This window comes from Heloderma suspectum, chromosome 1 (assembly GCF_057233095.1).
Source record: "Heloderma suspectum isolate Gila_16-S chromosome 1, 16-S_ref, whole genome shotgun sequence".
Taxonomy (NCBI): domain Eukaryota; kingdom Metazoa; phylum Chordata; class Lepidosauria; order Squamata; family Helodermatidae; genus Heloderma; species Heloderma suspectum.
In genome coordinates, this window is record NC_139458.1 from 252,707,761 (window position 1) to 252,729,431 (window position 21,671).

At 43.8% G+C, this 21,671-nt stretch overlaps 1 protein-coding gene across 12 annotated transcripts in view; it reads right to left on the reverse strand.

The window, feature by feature from the left end:
• The window catches only part of MACROD2 (mono-ADP ribosylhydrolase 2), a 1,364,729-nt gene that overhangs the window by 573,364 nt on the left and 769,694 nt on the right, over positions 1–21,671 (reverse strand). For all 12 annotated transcript variants that reach the window (XM_084824196.1, XM_084824178.1, XM_084824167.1 and 9 more), the window contains one exon: positions 9,565–9,595. In XM_084824196.1, the coding sequence (XP_084680322.1) occupies positions 9,565–9,595 (31 nt within the window). The remainder of the gene's footprint in view (positions 1–9,564; positions 9,596–21,671) is intronic.

Below are 21,671 nucleotides of genomic sequence, written 5' to 3' on the forward strand. Positions count from 1 at the left end.
TCAGGTCGCGAAGGTCGAGAATGGGCTGCAAGCCTCTGTCACGTTTCGGTACCGTGAAGTATCTGGAGAAGAACCCCTCCGTACGACGTTTGGATGAACGTGTTGAATGGCACCCTTTCGTAAGAGAGATTGAGTTTCTTTGTGGAGGACCTCTGAAGGTGGAGTGACCCAGACTGGACCCAAAGGCGGGGGTGTGTTGAATTCTATTCTGTATCTGTGATAGACAATAGCTAACACCCAGTTGTCCGACATCACTCTTGCCCATGCTGGATAATATTGGCTCAGGAGGTCTCCGAAAGGTGGATTGTAATTGTCGGTATGGAGGGGAATGGAGCTGAAGTCAAAGACGACGTTTAGAGAATCCCTCGCCCTTCTCCTTTTGTTGGAACCTGGAGAAGGAGTAGCTTTTTCTCTGCTGGTGCTGCTGCTGTGGGAATCTGGGGACCGGACACACCAGAAGGTACGGGGCATGCTGCTGCTGTTGTTGCTGGGCTTAACCGATGCCCATCTTACAAGCAGTCGTTCTGGCTTTCTGCATGGAGTCCACTGGGTCATCCGTGTTGGCGTTGAATAAACCCTTGCCATCAAAAGGTAAATTTTCTATCCACAAGTGGGCTTCAGGAGTTAGGCCTGCAGAGTGGAGCCAGGCATGCCGCCTTAGGGCAACGGATTCCATCATGCTCTTAGCACTGCAGTCCACTTGATGATGGGCAGTGTTGATCTGTTGACGAGAGAGCTGGATGCTTCCGCATGAAACATTCTAGCTAAGTTGCATTGATCCTCAGGGAGGTATGTGATGATGGAGTCCATTTTCTCCCAGAGGAAGAGCTGATACCTGGCCATCATTGCCTGGTAGTTGGAAATTCTAAGCCCCAATGCCGCTGAGGAGTAGAGACGACATCCAATGATATCAAGTTTGCGACCCTCCTTATCCACAGGCGAGACATGTGCTTTCTGCGAGCGACCTTGGGCAGACTCCACAATTATGGAGTTCGGTTTCAGATGTGAAAAGAGGAAAGACGCGTCCATCTCTTGAACTCTGTACATCAATTCCAGCCTCTTGGATGTCGGGGTCAAGGACGAAGGTGCTTTCTACGTCTGTTGGACTGCACTCAGCAAGGTTGGAAGAAAAGGGATGGCCTCCAGTGTGGACTGGTCCATCGCAATGGCATCCAATACTGGATCATGAATTTGTTGGGAAGGTTGTCACACCTCAGTGCCCAGCAATTGTGCCACTCTCTGTACTTGTTTGGTGAAGTGGCCCAAGGCGAGGCTCTATCTTGTGTCCTGACGACATCGTCCAGTGATGAGATAGATGGAGGGACCGAAGAATATGAGGAGGAGTCGGACTGGTGGTCCTCCCCAGATTCCTGCGATTGAGTAGGTCGTTGAGCCACAGCGGAGGCATCAGGTGGAACAGGAGGTGGCGGGGCTTGATCATCCCAACTGGTCTGGTGTATCGCTAAGGATGTTGAGCGCCTCAGTACCAGAGAAGGAGGGCAGAAAACGTCCTGGGTGTTGAAGCCAGAGCATTGTCCAAACTGAACGAGAGCATGCAATGACGAAGTAGCTCCTAGGCAGTGGGAGCGATCGAGGAAGAGGTCATGGTCCCTACGCAGTCTCCAGTCCGCATCCAAACGCTGTCAGTGGGGGGGAGACAATGAGGCTGAAAAACGGTCCCAATCTTGGGACAGAGAATGCAAGTGATCACGGTCGTATTGTCCCATCCAATGATCCCGACGGTATCAATCTGGAGATCGGTATCGAGAAGGCTGTCGAGGGGAAAGCACGGGTTGATACCAAGGTGACTGGGTGCCATAACGACACGGTGTTGGAGACCTGAATCTCCATCCCATGGCTGAGTTGGATGGGGTGGTGGGGTTGCCATATCCCTCAACTCATCATTCGAGACCGCAGAGGCTGGTTCCAGAACAGTCGTGTGTGTGGTGGGCACAACACGAATAGGAGAATCCATTAAAGGAGGAGAAGGTGGGAGATCCTGCTCCATTTCCTGTTGTTTGGAGGATTTTTTTCCTCTCCTTTTCCGGTGCGTTTATCGCCGGTTTAGGGCGTTTTGTCCATTTTAAGAGCTTTTTTGCTGCCGAAATGGCCAAGGTCCTTCCCAGAGTAGGTGGGTCTACTTGCACCAACTCAGTGGTGAGCGGGGGGTAAGACTGGGTCGCAATATCTGCTTCTGTACTTGTAGAAGGGACCGCGGAGGGCTGTTCCCTGGGTGTTTGTGCCTTAGGCATGTTGACAGCCTGAAGGGCCCGTTGCCACTAGGGATGGTGGAGAATTCTGCCACGGACCCCAATGAGGCTGGATTCCAAAGAATCCAGCCTCCAGAGTCCATGGCGGAATGGGGCACTCACCTCCACCTCCCTCTGGAATCCGTCCAGGCTGGCTCCTCTGTGCAGTGATCCAGCAGAGCCGGCCACCGGGTCCGCATCGCTGGCAGCTGGCTAGCCTATCGCGTGAAAAAACAGAGACGCAAATGGCGTAGCAGACGCCATTTGCGGCCATAAAGCTGTTAGATTTACCTTAACTGTAAATGGCTGCATTTAGATTAACCTAACAGCTTTACAGCCACAAATGGTGTAGTGGACACCATTTGTGTCCGGAGTTAGCCCAGCAATACGGCATGGCAATGGCGGCCAGCCGTATCACCAGCAATGCAGACCTGGCGGCTGGCTCCGCAGGACTGCCGCACAGTGGAGCCAGCCCAGATGGATTCCAGGGGGAGGGATGGATCACCTCCCCCCAAGGGCAGATTCCCACCCGGACCAGGAGGTAGGGACTCCGCCCATCCCTAGTTGCCATAGGATCGCTTTTAGTCAATCGGACCTGTTCTTGTGAGCCTGTTTTGACAGCGATTGGCAATTGTGGCACATTTCAACCTTGTGGGGTTCCCCCAAGCAAAGAAGACATAAGGAGTGGCTGTCCAAAGAGGGCCGTGCACCGTCTAAACGGAGGCTTTGGGGCCATAGGCCAAGGAAGAAAAAATACGTCGCCGCTGAGGTGAACAACGCTCCCCAACACCACCAACAATCTCCATCTCTCTCTCTCTCTCTCTCTCTCTCTCTCTCTCCAGTGCTCTCTTTTTTGTTTTGAAGATAAGGAAGAAAAAATAAGAAATGAGGTTTAGATAAGATAGAAATAGAGCATGATAGAATGTCAAAAAAAGTTCCCCACGAAGTAACACTAAGGTGGCCGACAAGGAACTGAGGAGAAGGCGGGAACCCATGCTATATATGCCAGAGACAGTGGGGGAGGGGTTCCCACCAAAAACCTATGCAGCTTGGAAGTTTCCCGAATGAGTCTCCGTGCAGGCACAGAGCCCATATGTGTGATGCACAGAGACCACGAAGAAGAATTTAAGAACTCAAAATTCTTCTCTGAGTCGGAGAAGAAATCTCTGCTCCCCAAGAGAAGATGTCTTGCACCTCCCAACCTCCACACACAGTTTCCCAGTGTGTCAGGTGACAGAAACAGAGGGAGGGAAGGGAGAAAACCTCCTCTCTTCTCATTACATAACTCCACTAAAGCACTAAAAGCTTCATTTTCAGAGAGATGGGATGTTTTCTCCATCATGAATGCCATTATGTGTCTGCTCCGAATTCTGTGGGCAGAGCACACGCATCAGTCTTCTTAATTCTGTGGCTCCCTTTTCTGAATTAGACAGCAAAAAGTTGGAATGACAGCTAAACGGTATGAAGTACAAGCCATTTTGATGGAAGGGATCAGTTTCCAAACAGGTACTTACTCATGACCCACATTTAATTTGGGATGGATGAGAAATTCATTCTCGTTCATTCTCTATTCAGGGTTTACCCTGTTCCACCATTTGGACTGAACATGAATTTGGATGCGAGTTATAGAACTCAGTTATTTATTATGAGTGCAGACATTTCTACATATGGGAAAGTAGCCATGAAAATCACTGCCGTTAACTGACAGACATATCCCGAAAAGATATACAGCAATTATTCTCTTGTCTAACTCATTTTTTTTTTACTCCAGGACCTCATCCAGAAATATATTCCTTGTTATACTATATCAGTACTTTAATTTCCACAGATCACCAGGGAGGCATAATACAATTTTCATTCTGTGTCTTCAGGCAGGCGCTCAGTTGTCTTGTAAGAGTTTTCCAAGGGGGGTTTCTATCGATTTATACTGATGTACAAAAATCAGTATCATCCTTTATTTCAGGCTTTTAAAATGTTATGAGTATAGTTCTATATGGGGGGCTCTTTAAATGTAGACACATGAAAGAGTCTTTTTACTGAGGCTTGGCATGGTGTCTTGCCGGCAAGCTGCCTCTGGTCCTACAGGGGCTGTAAGTCATTTAATTGGGAACATCAAGAATTCTAAGAACCTGGATGAGGAGCTGTGGGTGCAAACTTTGAGAGAAAGTCAGATTTTTTTCTCCATCTAACTTCCTAATGTTTTTTTTTTTTAAAGTAGGTTCCCTTTTAGCCAATAACTCTGCAAGTGGTTATTTTTCTCATTTTTCTGAGCTTCTATGGGGAAAAAGAAGTGTTCCGAGGCAGTATGAAAAGTAAAATAGAATGTATTGATCCCATCAACAGACCTCACAATAAACCATATACATCAACTAATGAACATATAGAGATATATAGAGATATATAGAGATATATACACACACGCGCGTGCATACATACATCCGCATACACACACACGCATACACACACACACACATCAATTAACCTACAGGAGTAAAGTCTAAAAGCATAGATCAAATATCTCTATTAATACAGAAAATCAAAATTATTCCCATTGGATAATATTTTAGCTTGCATCCTAATTGCTCTCAGAAAAGATTTAGCTACATTTTCTGTAGCAGACTTATATCAGAAAAAAAGGTCATAATATTCAGATGATCTCCCCAGAAACAATGTGATCAATCAATTGATTGGCTCATTACAGAGATCTCAATAAAAATTACAGAAAAGAAAAGCATGGCTTACTGTTTCAATTTCTTCTGAACCACAAGGACATAAACTGTTGGAATAAGGTGTCCCACTAAATCTCCTATCCAAGAGAACTGAAGGTATCACATTGAAACATGCAAGACTGAATACCTTCCAATACTTGGAAATACTTCATTTCTGAAAGCATTTGGCTTGCAAATTAATAGAAACTAGATAAATGACAAATAAAGATGAACCAGTCTAATTTGCTGCTGAGAGAGAATTTTGAAAATCCATGTCTATAATACATTGAATAATACAACATCTAGCCTTATCAGGGCCATATGAAAGCAGCAGCTATGGAGAAAAAACTAAATCTACATGTTTTCTCATCCATAAAAGAATAATAGAATCATAGATCAGTAGGGTTGGAAGGGGCCTATAAGACCACTGAGTCCAACCCCCTTCTCAATGCAGGAATCCAAGTCAAAGCATCCCCGACAGATGGCTGTCCAACCTCATCTTGAACGCCTCCAGTGTGGGAGAGCCCACCACCTCCCTAGGTAATTGGTTCCATTGTCGCATTGCTCTGACAGTCAGGAAGTTTCTCCTCATGTTCAGACAGAATCTGGCTTCCTGTATCTTGTTTTAAAACAGAACCCATAGTTGTCTGCCTACTAACCCAAGCAACTTAGCACAAAAAGGGCATCCATGTATGTGGGTTCTGTAAATGGGCTCTTTGTAAGTGAGGGCAGGATATAAATACAATAAACAAGCAAACCTAGGAGTTGGATCCAACACTCATCCCTTCTTATGCGACGGGACTTCCCTGTCCTCCTCCCCCCACCCCTGCTGCAGCCACCCATGTGTACCCCAAATCTGCTCCAGAGGGGCCCCTAACCCTCCGCAGCAGATTTGGCGTGTGTGTGCAAGAGGGAATGCAGGGGGAATGGGAAACCTGTTCTGCCAGTGGTTCCCTTCTGCTGGTGGAAAAGCACCACTGAAGCCAACTACATTTTTTACAAACTAAGGAAATATGTTAAACAAACACCATGCTGAGAGTTCAGGATAGAACAAAAATACATGAATTCATAGGGTAGTATCCAACGGGGTCATTCTGCTAGTGCAAATTATATTGCACTAGTGGAAACCAGGGTCCGAACTATGCACAAGGGGAGAATCCAACTAAGTTCCACTTGTGCAGCTACTTGCACAACCAATTCCAGGAGAATGTGCCAGGTCCTCCAGGAGCACATGGTCCACCAGCACTTGTGCAACTGAAAGATTTGACAGAACTCTGGTAGGGCTTGGTAGAGTTTGCGGAAAGACACCAGTGGATACTGCCCATGAATTAATTATAAGTATTTAAATTCTCACCAATGGGAGGACTAGCGTAAGACAGTGAGTATTTTTGGCTAGTGAAAAATGACCTTATGCAGCTATTTTCCAATGTTGATTTAGAGAGGGACAGCAGTCAGATATGTTATATGATGCTGTCTCATGTGATAATAGACTATGTTAGTGAACTCTCTTTGAATGCTCTCTAGCTCTCTGGAATCAAAATCAGATTCAAAATATAACTGGCAGACTTTGGATTTTTCTTTGGGGAAGGTCACGAAGATGTCCCCTTGTATCAGTCCTACTGGAAGTTGCTTTAAAATTATGGCACATTGGCACTTGACACCATGCAAACTGAAACAAATACAGCCTGCCATCTCCTCAAGTTGTATGGTGATGCACTGATATTATAAAGGAGATGATGCACGTGTGGTGAACATGCCCTGCAATATAAGGCTTTTGGATACAAATACTGAACAAGGTAAGACAAATGATCCTTTTGGACTGATTTATCTGGAAAAGCTAGAACAAATACAAGCACTGCAATTATTATGTCACCTACTGATGGCTGCCAGAATTCTGGCTGCTCAGAATTGGAGACGGGTAGACATGGCATCGATATTTCAGTGAAAAGTTAAATACTAGATGTTGGTTAACTCTCTGTAGAAAAAGTTAACTGATCGTTGTTGTTGTTGTTGTTGTGTGTGTGCGTGTTCAATACTGGAAGAAATTTAACCAATTTAGACAGAATAGCTGGGTGGAAATTATGAATAGTTAAAGTTATCAGGGGTTATTTTATGAAATATTTGGATAAATGAAGTATTTGTACTTCTGCTGCGTATATATTAATTTGATTTTTTTATTGGTTATATGTCTTGTTTAATGCATGTCTGTTTTACTCCTTGTTAATATTACCAGCAGCAGCAGCAGCAGCAGCACAAGACAGATTTAACAGCAGTTCTAAGAGCACCAGCTTCCTCTTCTTGCACTCTTGTCAAAGGGCAGAGCTCAGTGTTCTCTTACGTTGGACAAAATTAAAGCCAGAAAATAAATTAATCAAAATGCTAAAAATGCATGTACAATACCAGATCCTGCCCACTGTCCTAATTCAAGGCAAACAGTACACTGCCAAGGGAGGAAGTCAATTACTTTTACTGGTTTACATGCTGAATTTTTGTTTTTATCAAAGAAAGGATTGCAGATTTGGCAGAAATAAGCTACAAAAAAGTGAAATATGATGAAGCACGAAACCCCACTACCTGTGCTACACACTGCTTAAACTGCACCTAGAGTTGCCAGGTCTCCTCAGAGTCTGACCCGCAGTTTCAGGGTTTTAGCGCCCCTCCCAGGGTTTCTTGGGGAAGGGCTAAAATCTCAGGCTTAGGGGACAGAAACAAGGGGCAGGCTATCTTCTGCTTGGCGTGAGAGCTTTTGCTATTTGTTCCTCTGCCACCCATATTTAGCTGACTCCTGAGGGACATCCAGGCTCTTCCACTGACTAGAGAAAGCACCACCATGAAAGCATGGGCTAATAATTAGGCTCCACCCCTGCCATATCAGGCCCCCACTCCTTGGATTGGCCAGGCACCTGCATTCATTTCCCTGGCTCCACCCTTTTAGTATGCGGAGGCCTCCCTGACAACCCTAACTGCAACAGAGCTCAGAACAACAATACCAAATTGTAATCTGAAAACGTTATCTTACACAGAAAACGCAGTTCTGAATTCTATCCACATCTATCTTATTATCTGGAAAAGATGTTTCATGCCTACTGCATTTTATTTTCTATTAAAATTGGCTCTCATAAAAATGAACTGAAATGATCTTTGCATTTCAGTTCACAACAAATTCCATGTATTACAGCCTACCCTCTTTTACTATGCTAATCACAAAAAATGCCATTTTTTAGATTTAAGGAACAAAATGATTCATTATAAAAGATATGACTGATCCTTTAAAATCAGCCCTCTCTAGTGATAAAGGAAGGTATCAAGAATGAGATTATTAGACACTTATTTTTTATGTCTGCAAACCACAGAAGTACATAGGCAAGACGGATATGGTCAGTAGAGGTGAGGGGAAGATGGGAAAGGAACCAGGTTAGGAGCTGAGCATGGCCAAAAATAATGCAGTTTTCATTTACTTAAGAAATGCTTGAACAGGTGTATCAATACCCTTCTCTAAGCACACTCGGCTTTCTCTGAGCATACTCAAGTGGAATGGATGTGCATATTCTTCTACCTAAAACACTTCCAGTATGTGCTTCACAGTTTGTTACATTTACACCTACAACAAGCTGCTAGACCTCAGTGGTTCTGAAGCACCAATATTGACTCTTCCAAGGCATATAGTACTCAGCTTGTGGAAGCATAACAATTTATGCAAGCTCACCCAACACTATAGTCATGCTCTTAAAAATCCAATACGAACATATGACGAGAGCCAGTGTGGTTAGAGTGTTGGACTGGGAATCAGGAGATCTGGGTTTCAGTCCCCACTTGGCCATGAAGCTCACTGGCTGACTTTGGGCTAGTCACTGACTCTCAGCCTAACCTACCTTACAGGGTTGTTGTGAAGATAATATGGAGGGGAGGAGGACTATGTGAGCCACCTTGGGTTCCTTGTGAGAGGAAAAAGGTGGGACATAAATGTAACAATAATATAATTTTTTAAAAATATGATGTTGTCCTTTTCAGAGTCTGAAGGCGCAAAGTCTCAAACATGGTACTGCCTACTCTATTTGGCAATGGCTCTCCAAGGTCTCAGCCAGAGGTTTTTTCAAAGCTCCGATGCCTGATAGTCTTTTAAACTGAAATAGAAGGGACTGAACCTGGGACCTTCTACATAAAAAGCATGTGCTCTATCACTGAGTAATGATCCACAATGTCACATGGTATCCCACCCAGTCCACTCATGCCACAGTACTGCTCCTAAAATTCCATTATGCACGCAGAGCTCCTTATCATCAGCCCTGTTCACACCGTGGGTGTGGCATTTCTACTGAAGCAAACTGAAGAACCACATTCATGTAAAATTAATCCACATTCACTGCTTGCAAGACCTGAGCAATTCTTTGTGAGCTCCTCGGGCCACAGCTTGTAATTTGCTAGCACAACACAACCCACCAGGCATTGTAGGACAAACTGTTAATAATATTAGATACACAAAACTCATGGAACTAGAACATGCTCTAGCAAGGCAAAAGACGGCAACACCTTGTTTAAACCAAAGTTGAACACTTGTCATGAAGAAAAATAGCTTGTGCCGAAACTTTATAATGGGTTTTACATACCATAAATTCCTGTTGAAATACACGGGAATGCCTGCAAGACAAAAACCAAGATGTAAATTAGATTTTTCTCTTTAGAACCACTTATTACACAGAATCAGTTGGTATGAGGAAACCATAAGCTGCTTAGTGTAAAGAAATCTCTGCATTTAAATCAGCAGGGCCTGATGAAACACACCCTAGAGTGCTGAGAGAAGTAGTTCAAGAAAACAGGAAGCCATTCGCAATTTTCTTTGAGAAGTCATGGAGGACAGATAAGGTCCCAGAGCATTTTGGAGAAAGGTAAACATATCATGCTTTTACTGAAAGTGAAAAGGGAAGGCCTGGGGAGGTTTTTTTTAAAAAAAACCAATTAGATTGACTTCAATAACCAAGAAGCTATTAGAACAATTACAAAACAATCGATTTCCAACCATCTAGAGGAAATTAGGATGATCACCTGAAGCAAGCATATATTTGCTAAGAACAACTAACAAACTTGTTTCTTTCTTTGATAGGGTAATCCATTTAGTAGATAACAAGGATAGCCCAGATAAATATTTCGACTTTCAGCAATGTTTACCTCCTAAGTAAGCTGAGGAATATTTATTTATCATATTGGTGTCCTGCGCTTCCTTCTCCGAATACATGGCTTTCCTCATATTTTCTACACAACAATCCTATAAAATGTATTAAGCAGAGAGAGATGCCCCCTACAGAAATTAGTCTACAAATGTTCAAAACATACATATTGGGTAGAGCAGGGCCACACACACTGGGGATCTCTACACCTCAAGTTTATTGCGCATTCATGGTTGCTCACTCACTGAATCGTGCGGGTCCATTACATGACGTCGTCATTGTCCAGTCATTATTCCACTATTTCCTCCCACCCATCCCGTGTTTTCCTCAAATGGAAAAAATGGGGTATTTTTCAGATATGTGCAAATAGAGCGCCATGTCCTTCCCATGTATTTCTCCCCTAGTGTGAATGAAGTGGTGAGTGTGGTTGTTGGGGGCGTGGTCATGATGTTGAAGGTGGTGATGATGGTCTGATGGGTGTTCGGCCTTCCCACTCCTGCGCCATTTTGGCTCCTCGCCATTTTCAGCCTGCCTGTTCAAAACAGAGTGGCAGAGCAGCAGAACGGCAGAGCGGCAGAGCGGCTGCAGGGGGGGCAACAGAGCGGAGGAGCAGCAGAGGGGCTGAGCGCAGGGACTGGCCAAAAGCATGGAAGAGGGAGGCGGGGCCTGGGGAGATTGGTGGGGGGCTGTCCGCGTGTCAGTCTCCATCCACCAGTAATGTGCAAGAGGAGGGAAAGGGGCAGGAACCCAGGAGCAAGTATCGCTGAACCCGGAGCGTGTGTAATGCCTCTTCACAGAAACATAACGCTATGGGAATGGCCATCTACAGAGAAGGAAGCGCGTGTAAAGGGGATCAGTTGTGATCCTGCATTTAAAACAGAAGTGGAAAGCCCTGTTTTAAATGCAGAATTTTAGGCTGGTATAGAAATCCCCACTGACCCTATCACCAGCATCAACAGGCTGCATCCCCATCTTTTGCACATAGAGCGGAAGGTCTTAAGGACAAACCTACATGCTTTCAGCTTGAACACATGTAGGCTATTACATGTGACTGGGAGGCAGGTAAGTCTCACTTACATTCCAGTCCTACAATAAATTCCCAACACTTGCACAAGGGGGCAACTTGTCTGGACCTATGGGTGCTGCAGCAACAATGCCCTGTGCGTTCCATCCTTCTGTAACTTAGTGATTACTTTGTGAAAGAGCTTCCCTATTGCTCCTTTTCGGCAGTCAAAGATCTGTTTTCTATTTCTTGCACTGAAGTACTGAGGGAAGAGCCTTTGTGTTCCCTTAAGCTACTGAAGATCCCTGAAGCAAGCCTTATTGGAAACAATCCTCCAGATATGAATCTTTCTCTTCAGCCCTCCCCAAACCTCAGAGACTTTCCATCAGTTCAAGTTGCATTCACTTACATCTTCACAATATTTTGTTGTCCCACATAAGCAACAGTATAAAATAATTCTCCCTGAGGGCAACTACCCTATACACAAATAGCGAACACATTCTCTGTGCCACTCCTTATGTAGGCAAATGGTACAATCCATGCACAAGAGGGATCAGTAGGACTGGGGAAACCCCAAGGTTGCAGAAGTACCACGAAAAAAATCCTCAGAAAAAGTACCCCAAGATGGCACACAACAACAAAAACTTCCAAAAACAGCCCAATGAGGACTGAGTATGCTCAGTGGCCACAGAATGCTGACAGGCTGTTTAGGGGTGGAGCAGAAAATGTGTGTGATGGGGAAGGGTTAATGGAATGGAGTGTCCAGGAAGAGGACATGGCTTGTTGGCTGGAACCCTGAACAAGAGCATTCGCACTGCAACATTTTGTTGCAGGTCCTGCTTGTTAATATACTGATAATAAATTAGACAGCATCCAGTAGAATTCTGAAGGTGTTTGTCTTGTGCCTGCCACTAGTCAACATCTTTATAAATTATTTGGGTGTAGGAGGTGAAAGTACACTAAAAAAGAAAAAAACTACAGATGGCACAGTCGAAAGATGCTGAAAACTCTTGGCAAAATAGCATACTAATATTTCTAAAATGATAAATGGCCAAAAGGCAGTAAAACAAAATACAGAAAAAGAAAGCATTGGCACAGAAGCAGTAGACAGAGGATTAGGAACTTCATAAACTGAACTGAAGTTCAACAAGTCTGGTGTGCAAAAAAAAAAAGGCAAGGGCAAAAGTCCTTTGACAACTGTCATTCAAAAAGACATTGCACATGTGAATGCAAATAATGTTTTCCTTTGACCTTATTAGAAAATTTGTGGAATTTTGGATTTTATTGGGGTACTAAATTTTCAGACCAATGAAAAACCAATGGAGAGCAACAGCAATGGTGATGGGTGAAAAAAGTTGAGAAAGTATGATGCAGGAAAGAACACTGAAGGAACAAGGTGTTCTTATACCTTGAAAACAAATTAAAGGACAATATGGTAACAATTTGCTAAAATGTAAAAGGCTGTCACGACGAGAAATGGAGAAAAATAGCTCACAGTTGCTCTGGAGGACAGGGCAATAGGTAATAGGTTTGAGGTGCCAGAAGTTAAATTTAAGTTAAATGTTATGAAATACTTCCAAGCAGTCATTTAATTTACTTCACTGAAAGTTGTTTTGAAGAACAAAACAAGCTGTTGTTTCTATTTTAATTATCACTGGCTGTCACAAGATTGTAGTAAAACTTCACGCACACACGCACACACGCGCACGCACACACACTTCTAAGGTTTATTATTTACATTTGCCATCACGATGAGCCCAAGGTGGCTAAACACACTTTACAAAATAAGAATGCAACAACTATCAAAAACATACAGAGCAAAGAGCAATAGAACAAACAGGCTTAGAATGAGATGAGGACAGCCGTTAACAGGAAAACAGTCCTGCACGCTTGCACTGGTAGCAGTATTGGTGCCAGGCTTCGGGGGGAGCAGGAACTGGGGGCAGAGGGGGAGGCAAAAGGCCAGAGTACATGCCACATTAAATATATGTTTGCATGTAATAGCAGGTTACGGGAGGTAGGGGTGCTGGGACTGCAGCATGGAGAGTCTACACATGCTGCTGTCCTGGTCCAGATTTAGGTACTTATTTAAATATTGTTTACTTAAACAATTATATCCCATCTTTCCTCCAAAGAGCTCAAGGTGGCTAACAACAAAGATAAAACCACAAAATGAAAACATACCTTTCAGTAACACTAAAAAGAGCAGCAGAAAATAACAGCTTCTGTGTTGAACACCCAACATGTGCACTTTGTGTAACATGTAGTTTGTCTCAAAAACATCTTCACACCCACCCTGCAGGGGTGCATTTAGCCCAGGGGTGCTGAACCTCTGGCCTGGGGCCCACATCTGGCCCACCTGGGGTCCCAATCCAACCCTCGGGGGTTCCCCAGATGGCTACACCCTTCCCTTGGCGCCCATCTTTCCCTTGACCATTTGGTAGTTTTCCTGGCTTTTGTGCTCCCCCCAACACCCCATATTTAAAGGTTAAAATGTTACTCCTAAGGCAGTTATGGGAAGTAAGAGCTGAAGCTAATATGCTGCTATTTTGGCATTTTGGCCCTATCGTTTTTGTTTTTGGCTCCGCCAACCACTGGAATGTGGCCCCTGAGAGTGTCTCCAAAATTGAACTCAACCCTAAAGATGTTTGAACCCTTGATTTAATCCCTTTGGAAGCCAAAAATCGAATACATTCCCATCCCCTGCCTTGCCTTGTCAGGAAACTATAAACAGCCATTTTAGAAGAATGACTCCTAAGCCTTCAAGCATATGAGACACAGTGGGCTAGTTTGCACGATCAAACAGCCCACCATGGCTAATTTAAGGCACAGTGGATTGAAGTGCATGCCAGCAGCTGTACTGAATATTCAAGCTGTGGTTGCAGCTTGTCATGTCATCCGAACCTGAGGATGGTGGGTTATGCAAGGGTTAAACAACTCTCACATAACCCTAAAACAAGCCACGGGTTCTGCAAGGGAGGTTTAACCCACACACAACCCACAGTCCCTGAGTTCGGATGACACGACAAATTGCAGCTGCAGCTTGAATATTCAGAATGGTGCCCGTGACTTAAATAAGCCACAGTGAGCTGTGGTGATCGTGCAAACCTGGTCATTATCTCAGAGTAAAAACATTCACATTTCCTAATGTGTCCTGTGATTACTAAAACGTTGACCACTGTTGCCCATTTCCAGGGCATTTTTTTTCAAGTTCAATATAAAAAATAAAATCAAAATCAAACATATGTATTTTGTTGGAACTGCAAAATGGCTATTAACAGAATTATAGAGCTCGGAAATAAGTTCAACAACCATTTTAGCAGTAGTCAAACAGTAGTCTAAACTTATATGCTAAAATCAAAGTCCAGATTTGAATAGGGATGGATGTCAGAGAAATCCAAAACAGATTCAAATGACTTTGGATTTCTATGAATTTTACATGGACCAACATCTTCTGAGCTATGTGGATACCACAGACTTGCAGACCGTTTTTTTGTTGTTGTTTTTACTTTCCAGAACTGTATACAAAAATACTACAAATATCAGTGGAAAACACACTAATATATATGCCTTAAAAACACACACACAGCGTTTTCTCTATCTCCGATCTCTCTTCAGCCTCCTCTATGTACCACTAAGAAAAATACGCAAAATACTGCATACCAGCAAAAGTTATGTAAATTGCGGTAGATGTTTTTGAATACTTTTCTGAATGCGGGGGTGGGGGGAATCAGATTCCGTCACTGAGCAGATGACGGAATGAAAGATGCCTGACAATCTGGGAAACACACACAGAACGAATTAAACAAAATCTAAAGAAGCACAGGTCATATCTTTTTTCTTTTTTTTAAAGTAATATGCTACACCTCTCTGAAACATTTTCACAGTGGCAGTTTCAGAGGTACTGCAGATTACGCAACCTATCTTATTGTTGCCATTCTCTACAAGCTGATAATCAAGATATTTCCTAAATAATGACTGTTTTAACAGTGCAATTGTATGCGTGTTTACTCGGAAATAAATCTCATTGAGTTCAATTGAGCTTATCCATGTAAGTGGGCATATGATTGCAGCCTAAAGCTGTAGGAAATTAGGTATTTAGTATTAGTAGTTTCAAACTTCGTTCTTTTCTTTTCTTTTTTTCTCTTTTTTTTTGGTACGATATCAAATACCTTGTTGGTTTCCCTTTAAAAAAAATGACTATATTTAATGTAAATCCACCATTGCCAGCATGTAAAGTGTTTACACCTATATCAGAATAAGTTAGCAGACCATGGGCAACAGGATTTCTGCTGCCAAAAGATCACACGAATGGTATTCTGGTTGAATTATAACTTTTATGTCCTCTTTTTAAAAATTAGTGTAATATTAAAGGCACCACAGTATTTACACATATTATACTTAATACGCAGTGGTGCAGCTAGGGCTGGACCTTGGGCCAAATTCCAGTCCCAAGTCACAACCCAGAGAGTGGCAGGTGATGGGTGCAGCAGCAGCAAACAGGCTCAGCAGCAGCACCTGAGCTGGCATGGGCAGGCCGGGGCCCACCAGGCCTGATCTTGCTCACTGCAGCATCCTTTAGTTTTTATTTATTTTTTAAAACCATTTAATAGTCAGGGAGCAAGCAGCTGGGCAAGTACACGGTCACAGATGGTCATTCTATTATTTTTGCTTTACATGTATGTTATCCTTTTCTACGGCAAAATGGTGCTTATTCCTGAGTAAATGCGTTTAGCATCAGGGCAGCAGAAGCAAACTCTATTTTATTCCTGCAGTCATGGAAGTGCTATGATTTAAGTGAGTTTAAAATGCAAAACTGCACATGCTCAGAGTATTTCCTTTAAAAAAAAAAAATCAGGTTTGAACAACAGTTTTTTTCTTTTTTTCTTTTTCTCCCCCCACCCCCAAACATATCGGTAATTTAGAAGCATAAAGCGTAGAACTGCTGAGGTTTAGACTTCTGGCGGCCTTTCCCCTCTGCAAGGGTGGGGGACCTATTAAAATGGTCCGCCCCCAGAGATTAATGGATTCCGATGGATTCCAGAGGGCTCTGGGGGATTTTCCTGCTGGTATGGCTGGTGCTCCTGTCGAAGCCCAGGTCCCTCTGTGGAATGCAGAGATGACTCGGGCGGTTGACACGATTGCGCCCAAGCGCCCTCTCCCTCTGAGCAGAGCCCGGCCAGCTCCTTGGTATACACCTGAGCTGAGGGCAATGAAGCAAGAGGGGAGACGGCTAGAACGCAGGTGGAGGAAAACTTGTGCTGAGTCTGACCGAACACAGGTAAGAGCCCACTATCGAGCCTACTCTGTGGCGGTGAGGGTGGCAAAGAGGCAGTTCTTTTCCACCAGCATTGCATCTTCTCAGTGTCGTCCAATGGAGCTTTTCCGAGTGGTTCGCGGCCTGTTACATTCTGGGCTAGGGAGAGAGACGGTGGAACCCTCGGTAGCACGCTGTGACAAGTTTGCGCAGCACTTTGAGGATAAAGTCGCTCAGATTCGTCATGAATTGGACACCACCATTAATGCAGTTCCATTGGTAGAGGCGTTCAGAGCACCGTCTGGTCCAGTTTTATTGGATGAGTTTCAGTTACTGAGGCCTGAGGATGCGGACAAGGTGCTTGGCCAAGTCCAATCGACCACTTGTGTGCTTGACCCTTGCCCTTCATGGCTTATTAAATCAAACATTGAGTGGTTGTCCGGCTGGGTCCAGGAGGTTGTAAATTCCTCCTTGAGAGAGGGAGTGGTGCCTGCTGCTTTAAAAGAGGCAGTAATTAGACCACTCCTGAAAAAGCCTAACCTGGACCCAGAGGATGTTAACAATTATAGGCCAGTGGCCAACATCCTCTTCCTGGGCAAGGTGCTTGAGCGGGTGGTTGTAGGACAGCTCCAGGCACTCTTGAATGAAACGGATTATCTAGATCCATTTGAATCGGGCTTCAGGCCTGGTTTTGGAACGGAAACTGCCTTGGTCGCCCTGTGGGATGACCTCTGCCGGAAGAGGGACAGGGGGAGTGCGACCCTGTTGATTCTCCTGGACCTCTCAGCGGCTTTCGATACCATCGACCATGGTATCCTTCTGGATAGGTTGTCTGGGTTGGAAGTTGGAGGCACTGCACTACAGTGGTTCCGCTCCTACTTGGATGGCCGATTCCAGAAGGTGGTGCTGGGGGATTATTGCTCTGTGCCATGGCAATTGTGCCATGGGGTTCCACAGGGCTCTATTTTATCCCCCATGCTGTTTAACATCTACATGAAACCGCTGGGGGAGGTTATCCGGAGGTGTGGGCTGAGGTACCATCAATATGCGGATGACACCCAGCTCTACCTCTCTTTCTCATCAAAACCAGGTGAGGCAGTGGCTGTTCTGAACCAGTGCCTGGGCATGGTAATGGACTGGATGAGGGCTAATAAACTGAAACTCAATCCAGACAACACGGAGGTACTGTTAGTGGGTGGTTCGTCTGCCCGGCTAGGTGATATTCAATCTGTTCTGGAGGGGGTTGCACTCCCCCTAAAGGATCAGGTTCGTAGTTTGGGGGTGCTCTTGGATCCAGAACTGTCACTTGAGGCACAGGTGAACTCAGTGGCACGGAGCACTTTTTATCAGCTTAGGCTGGTATACCAACTACGCCCTTATCTGGACAGAGATAGCCTAGCTACAGTTATCCATGCTCTGATAACTTCTCGTCTGGATTACTGCAATGCGTTATACGTGGGGCTGCCTTTGAAAATGGTCCGGAAACTTCAGCTGGTCCAAAATAGGGCTGCAAGATTGTTAACAGGGACTGGCCTGCGAGCTCATATTATGCCAGTACTTTTCCAGCTGCACTGGCTGCCGGTCCATTTCCGGGCCCGATTCAAAGTGCTGGTGTTAACATTCAAAGCCCTTAACGGCTTGGGGCCAGGTTACCTGAAGGATCGCCTCCTCCCATATGTGCCTGCCCGGACCTTAAGATCATCATCAGCGGCCCTTCTCCATGAGCCCCTGCCAAAGGAAGTGAGGTGGGTGGCTACTAGGAGGAGGGCTTTTTCTGTTGTGGCACCCCGGCTCTGGAATGAGCTCCCTAGTGAGGTTCACCTGGCGCCTACATTGTACTCCTTTCGGCGCCAGGTGAAGACCTTTTTATTTTCCCAGGCATTTTAGCTTTCTAAATTTTTATCTTTCCTGTTTTAAATCTGTATTTTAAACTCCTGTACTGCTGCTAGGTTTTATTGTGGTTGTATTGTTATATTGTGGTTTTAATGCTCTATATATTTTAAATTGTTTTATTGTGTGTTGTTTGGTTTTAGTTTTTGTGAACCGCCCAGAGAGCTTCGGCTACTGGGTGGTATAGAAATGAAATAAATAAATAAATAAAATAAAATAGAACGCCTGAGCATGTGAGAGATGTAAGTTGTGTGTTTCACAACTAAAATAATACACATGGCCATCTAACCGCTCCCACCCCCAAGACCATTACGTCCAGGGTCTAAAATTACATAGCTGTACCACTGATAACTTATCAGCCACTGGTCACTCTTTAAATTATCTGGTATATCTCTCATCTACAGCCCAAAGACTGAATTATCAGACAAACTGAATTTGCAGGTGTCACTATTTCCAAGTTCATAAATTTCTTCTTACTGCAAAGTCGTAAGTAAACATGTACTTATACAACATCAACATGAAAAGTTATTTATTTATTCATTTATCCTTGAAATTATGCACTCTCATGGTAGTAAGAGCTGGTATTTACCATAGCGTAGCAAGTCCTAGTAAATGGTCCATCTAGCCTAGCATCATTGACACTGACTGGCAGTTGCTCTCCAAGGTTTCAGGCAGGAGTTTTTTCCAGCCCTACTTGGAGATGCTGGGGATTAACCCTGGGGATTAACCCATGCAAAGCACATGTTCTACCAACTGAGCTGTGTGGCCCCTTCCAAACAAATTCACCACACAACAATATAGTCACCTAAAATCATCTAATCATATCATTACTACGTCCAAAAGTAAAATGCAAATGCAAACTGAGAGCATATGATGTCATTGATTTTACGGTAACTTAAGTATTTCCCCAACTATATTCTATTCTTTTCTCAAATAGACATATATGAATAGTCTAGCACTGATATCTTAAGCATGGACTGATTTTGTTTATCTTACTGAGCCGTTAGTTAATAGAATCTTAGAAAAGCTCTCTAGCTTAGGTCCATTAAAATTTTTTACCCTTGTGGTATGGGAGCCACTGCAGAGCGGACCAGACTAAACAAGTCTGTTAACATATGTAAATAAGTGCCACATGTGGTGGCTCAGGAGTGTAGTTATTTCTCATTGCCAGCATCAGCAGAAGAAAGAGGAGAACAGAGGCATGGAAAGCGAGCGCATTATAGCACCTACATGCCACTTCTTCATTGCTAGAGCAGTGTGCCCCCCTTACAAAAGCAGAATTTGAGTCAAGCTTCAGATTATCTAGGACCTGGGAGGATTGAATTGTATTTGATTTGAGTATAGCCATAACCAACTCTACAGCTTCAGCTAATCCTCTGGATGATTGATGCAAATGACTTGTAGCGTACTAAAGATGGATGCAGTGGCACATGCATGGAAATATGATGACTGCAGTGTGTGTGTGTGTGTGTGTGTGTGTGTGAGCGCACGCGTGCATGCGTACGCATGCCTAGAGACAGACAGACAGACTGAAAATTGCCTCTGACTGAAGAAATCCAGCTCTAATGACAGTGCCTGGCAGTGTATCATCAGTTATTCCTGTTAATTCCTGGAAGTATTATTCAATTTGCCTCCTACCTCAGAAAGTCAGAATATACACAGATCACAGTTAACACAGCTAGACAATGGACTCTGTTACAAGACCTCATACTTCTGTTGAAAGCTCCAGTAAACATATAAAGGAATATATTATTCTTTATTGAGATATACAGGATGACATTATTCCAGACTAATAGATTATTCTGCATTTTAAAATGGAATTAAGACCACAGCTTAATTGTGAGTGCAGAGCCTTGATTTTATCTTTTGTATTGCACTTTGATTCAAAAAGCATTTTAGAAACAAACGAACAAGCAAACAAAGGACTGCATCAAACATTGTCCAGGACTAACTTAGCAAGGTAGCAGTCATAGATCTCTCACTATTTTGTCTTGTTTGGCCCTAGGAGCAGAATGGCACTTTACACAGAAAACACAGGGTTTCGAACACTGTGTTTTCTTCATAAGGCAAATACAGGAACAGGTGCACTTGCAGGGGGCATTCAGAGGGTAAGATGGGCATGTTTAGCCTTTCTTCTGCCTGCTAATTCAATTCCACTTTTCAGACCATTTTTTATTGTTTCTTCCCCAGCCGGTCTCCAAAAGCAAACATAGGCCCAGCTGAGGTAATAGTATGCTGGAAATCCTCTAGTGTTGCTCTTTGCTTCTGTCACAGGTTCAATGCACCATAATGTTGAGCTCAGTCAATTACGTGAGTGAGTGTGTGTGTGTGTGTGTGTGTGTGTGACAGAGAGGGACAGAGACTGACAGACTCTCCTTTTTTTAATCTGCTCCTGTAGTGGCAAAAACATGTAAACTCAACTTGCTTGCTTCAAAAGGCTTCAGAAGCTCCTGGCTTTTAGTCTAGGAGGGTTACTCTGTATAGCTGCTTGAAAGTTAACAACACTGAACACAAGTAATCACTGGAGACCATCTGTTCTATCATTACAGAATGTGCAGCAACTACCTTCAGGCTCCCATGCTCCCACCTCCCCTTCCCTCTTTTTCATGCATGAGGGGAGGAGGTTAGAAGCTTCCACTTCTGTTTTGTGGCAAATCACTGTTTTCCATTTTGTCCTAGCGCAGCAAACTATGATTTGGGCAAACCATTATTTCCTACATTTGGATGAAACAACATAGTTTACCACTAACTAGAAGTGGGAGTTTCTAATCTCCTTCTTTCATGCGCAGGGAAAGAGCACACAATCACAAGGCTTACTCATCATTCCTCATCCCCCAAACCATAATCATCTGAATGTGACCCTAGAGTGGTTTCAAAATGGGCACATTATTTGTAGCACATAACCATCTAAATACTCTCTCTCCAAATTTGTCATACAGTTTGATACTTGGAGGCCAGAAAAGATCAAGATATCTTTCCTTCATTATGTATGACAACTGTGTCTTGTGGTGCAGAAAGGGGAACGAATCCAAGGAATTAATATTACAAAAGTATAACATTTGTCCTCAAGAGTCCAAATGATGAAGAAACAAGTGGTTATATACGAAGAGGGAAGTCATCACAGTATGTGCATCACAGAGCTTCAGAACTCCCAGCTTACCAGTGCAAATGATGCGACTTGAAGTCAAACTGCAAACACAATCTTTCTTGTTCATCCTGTTTGTAGTATTCACTATCTTGTGAACCTCTGTGTATTTCAATGGCCACTGTACTGGAATAAGCATATATTCCATCTGTTTCTCTGAGTGCTTGGCAAAATAAGCACTTGGAAGAAAAGGAGAAACTTGCTAAGACAATATAATCCAAATGCTTTTTCTTCATCTCAGTTATCTCTTGGAC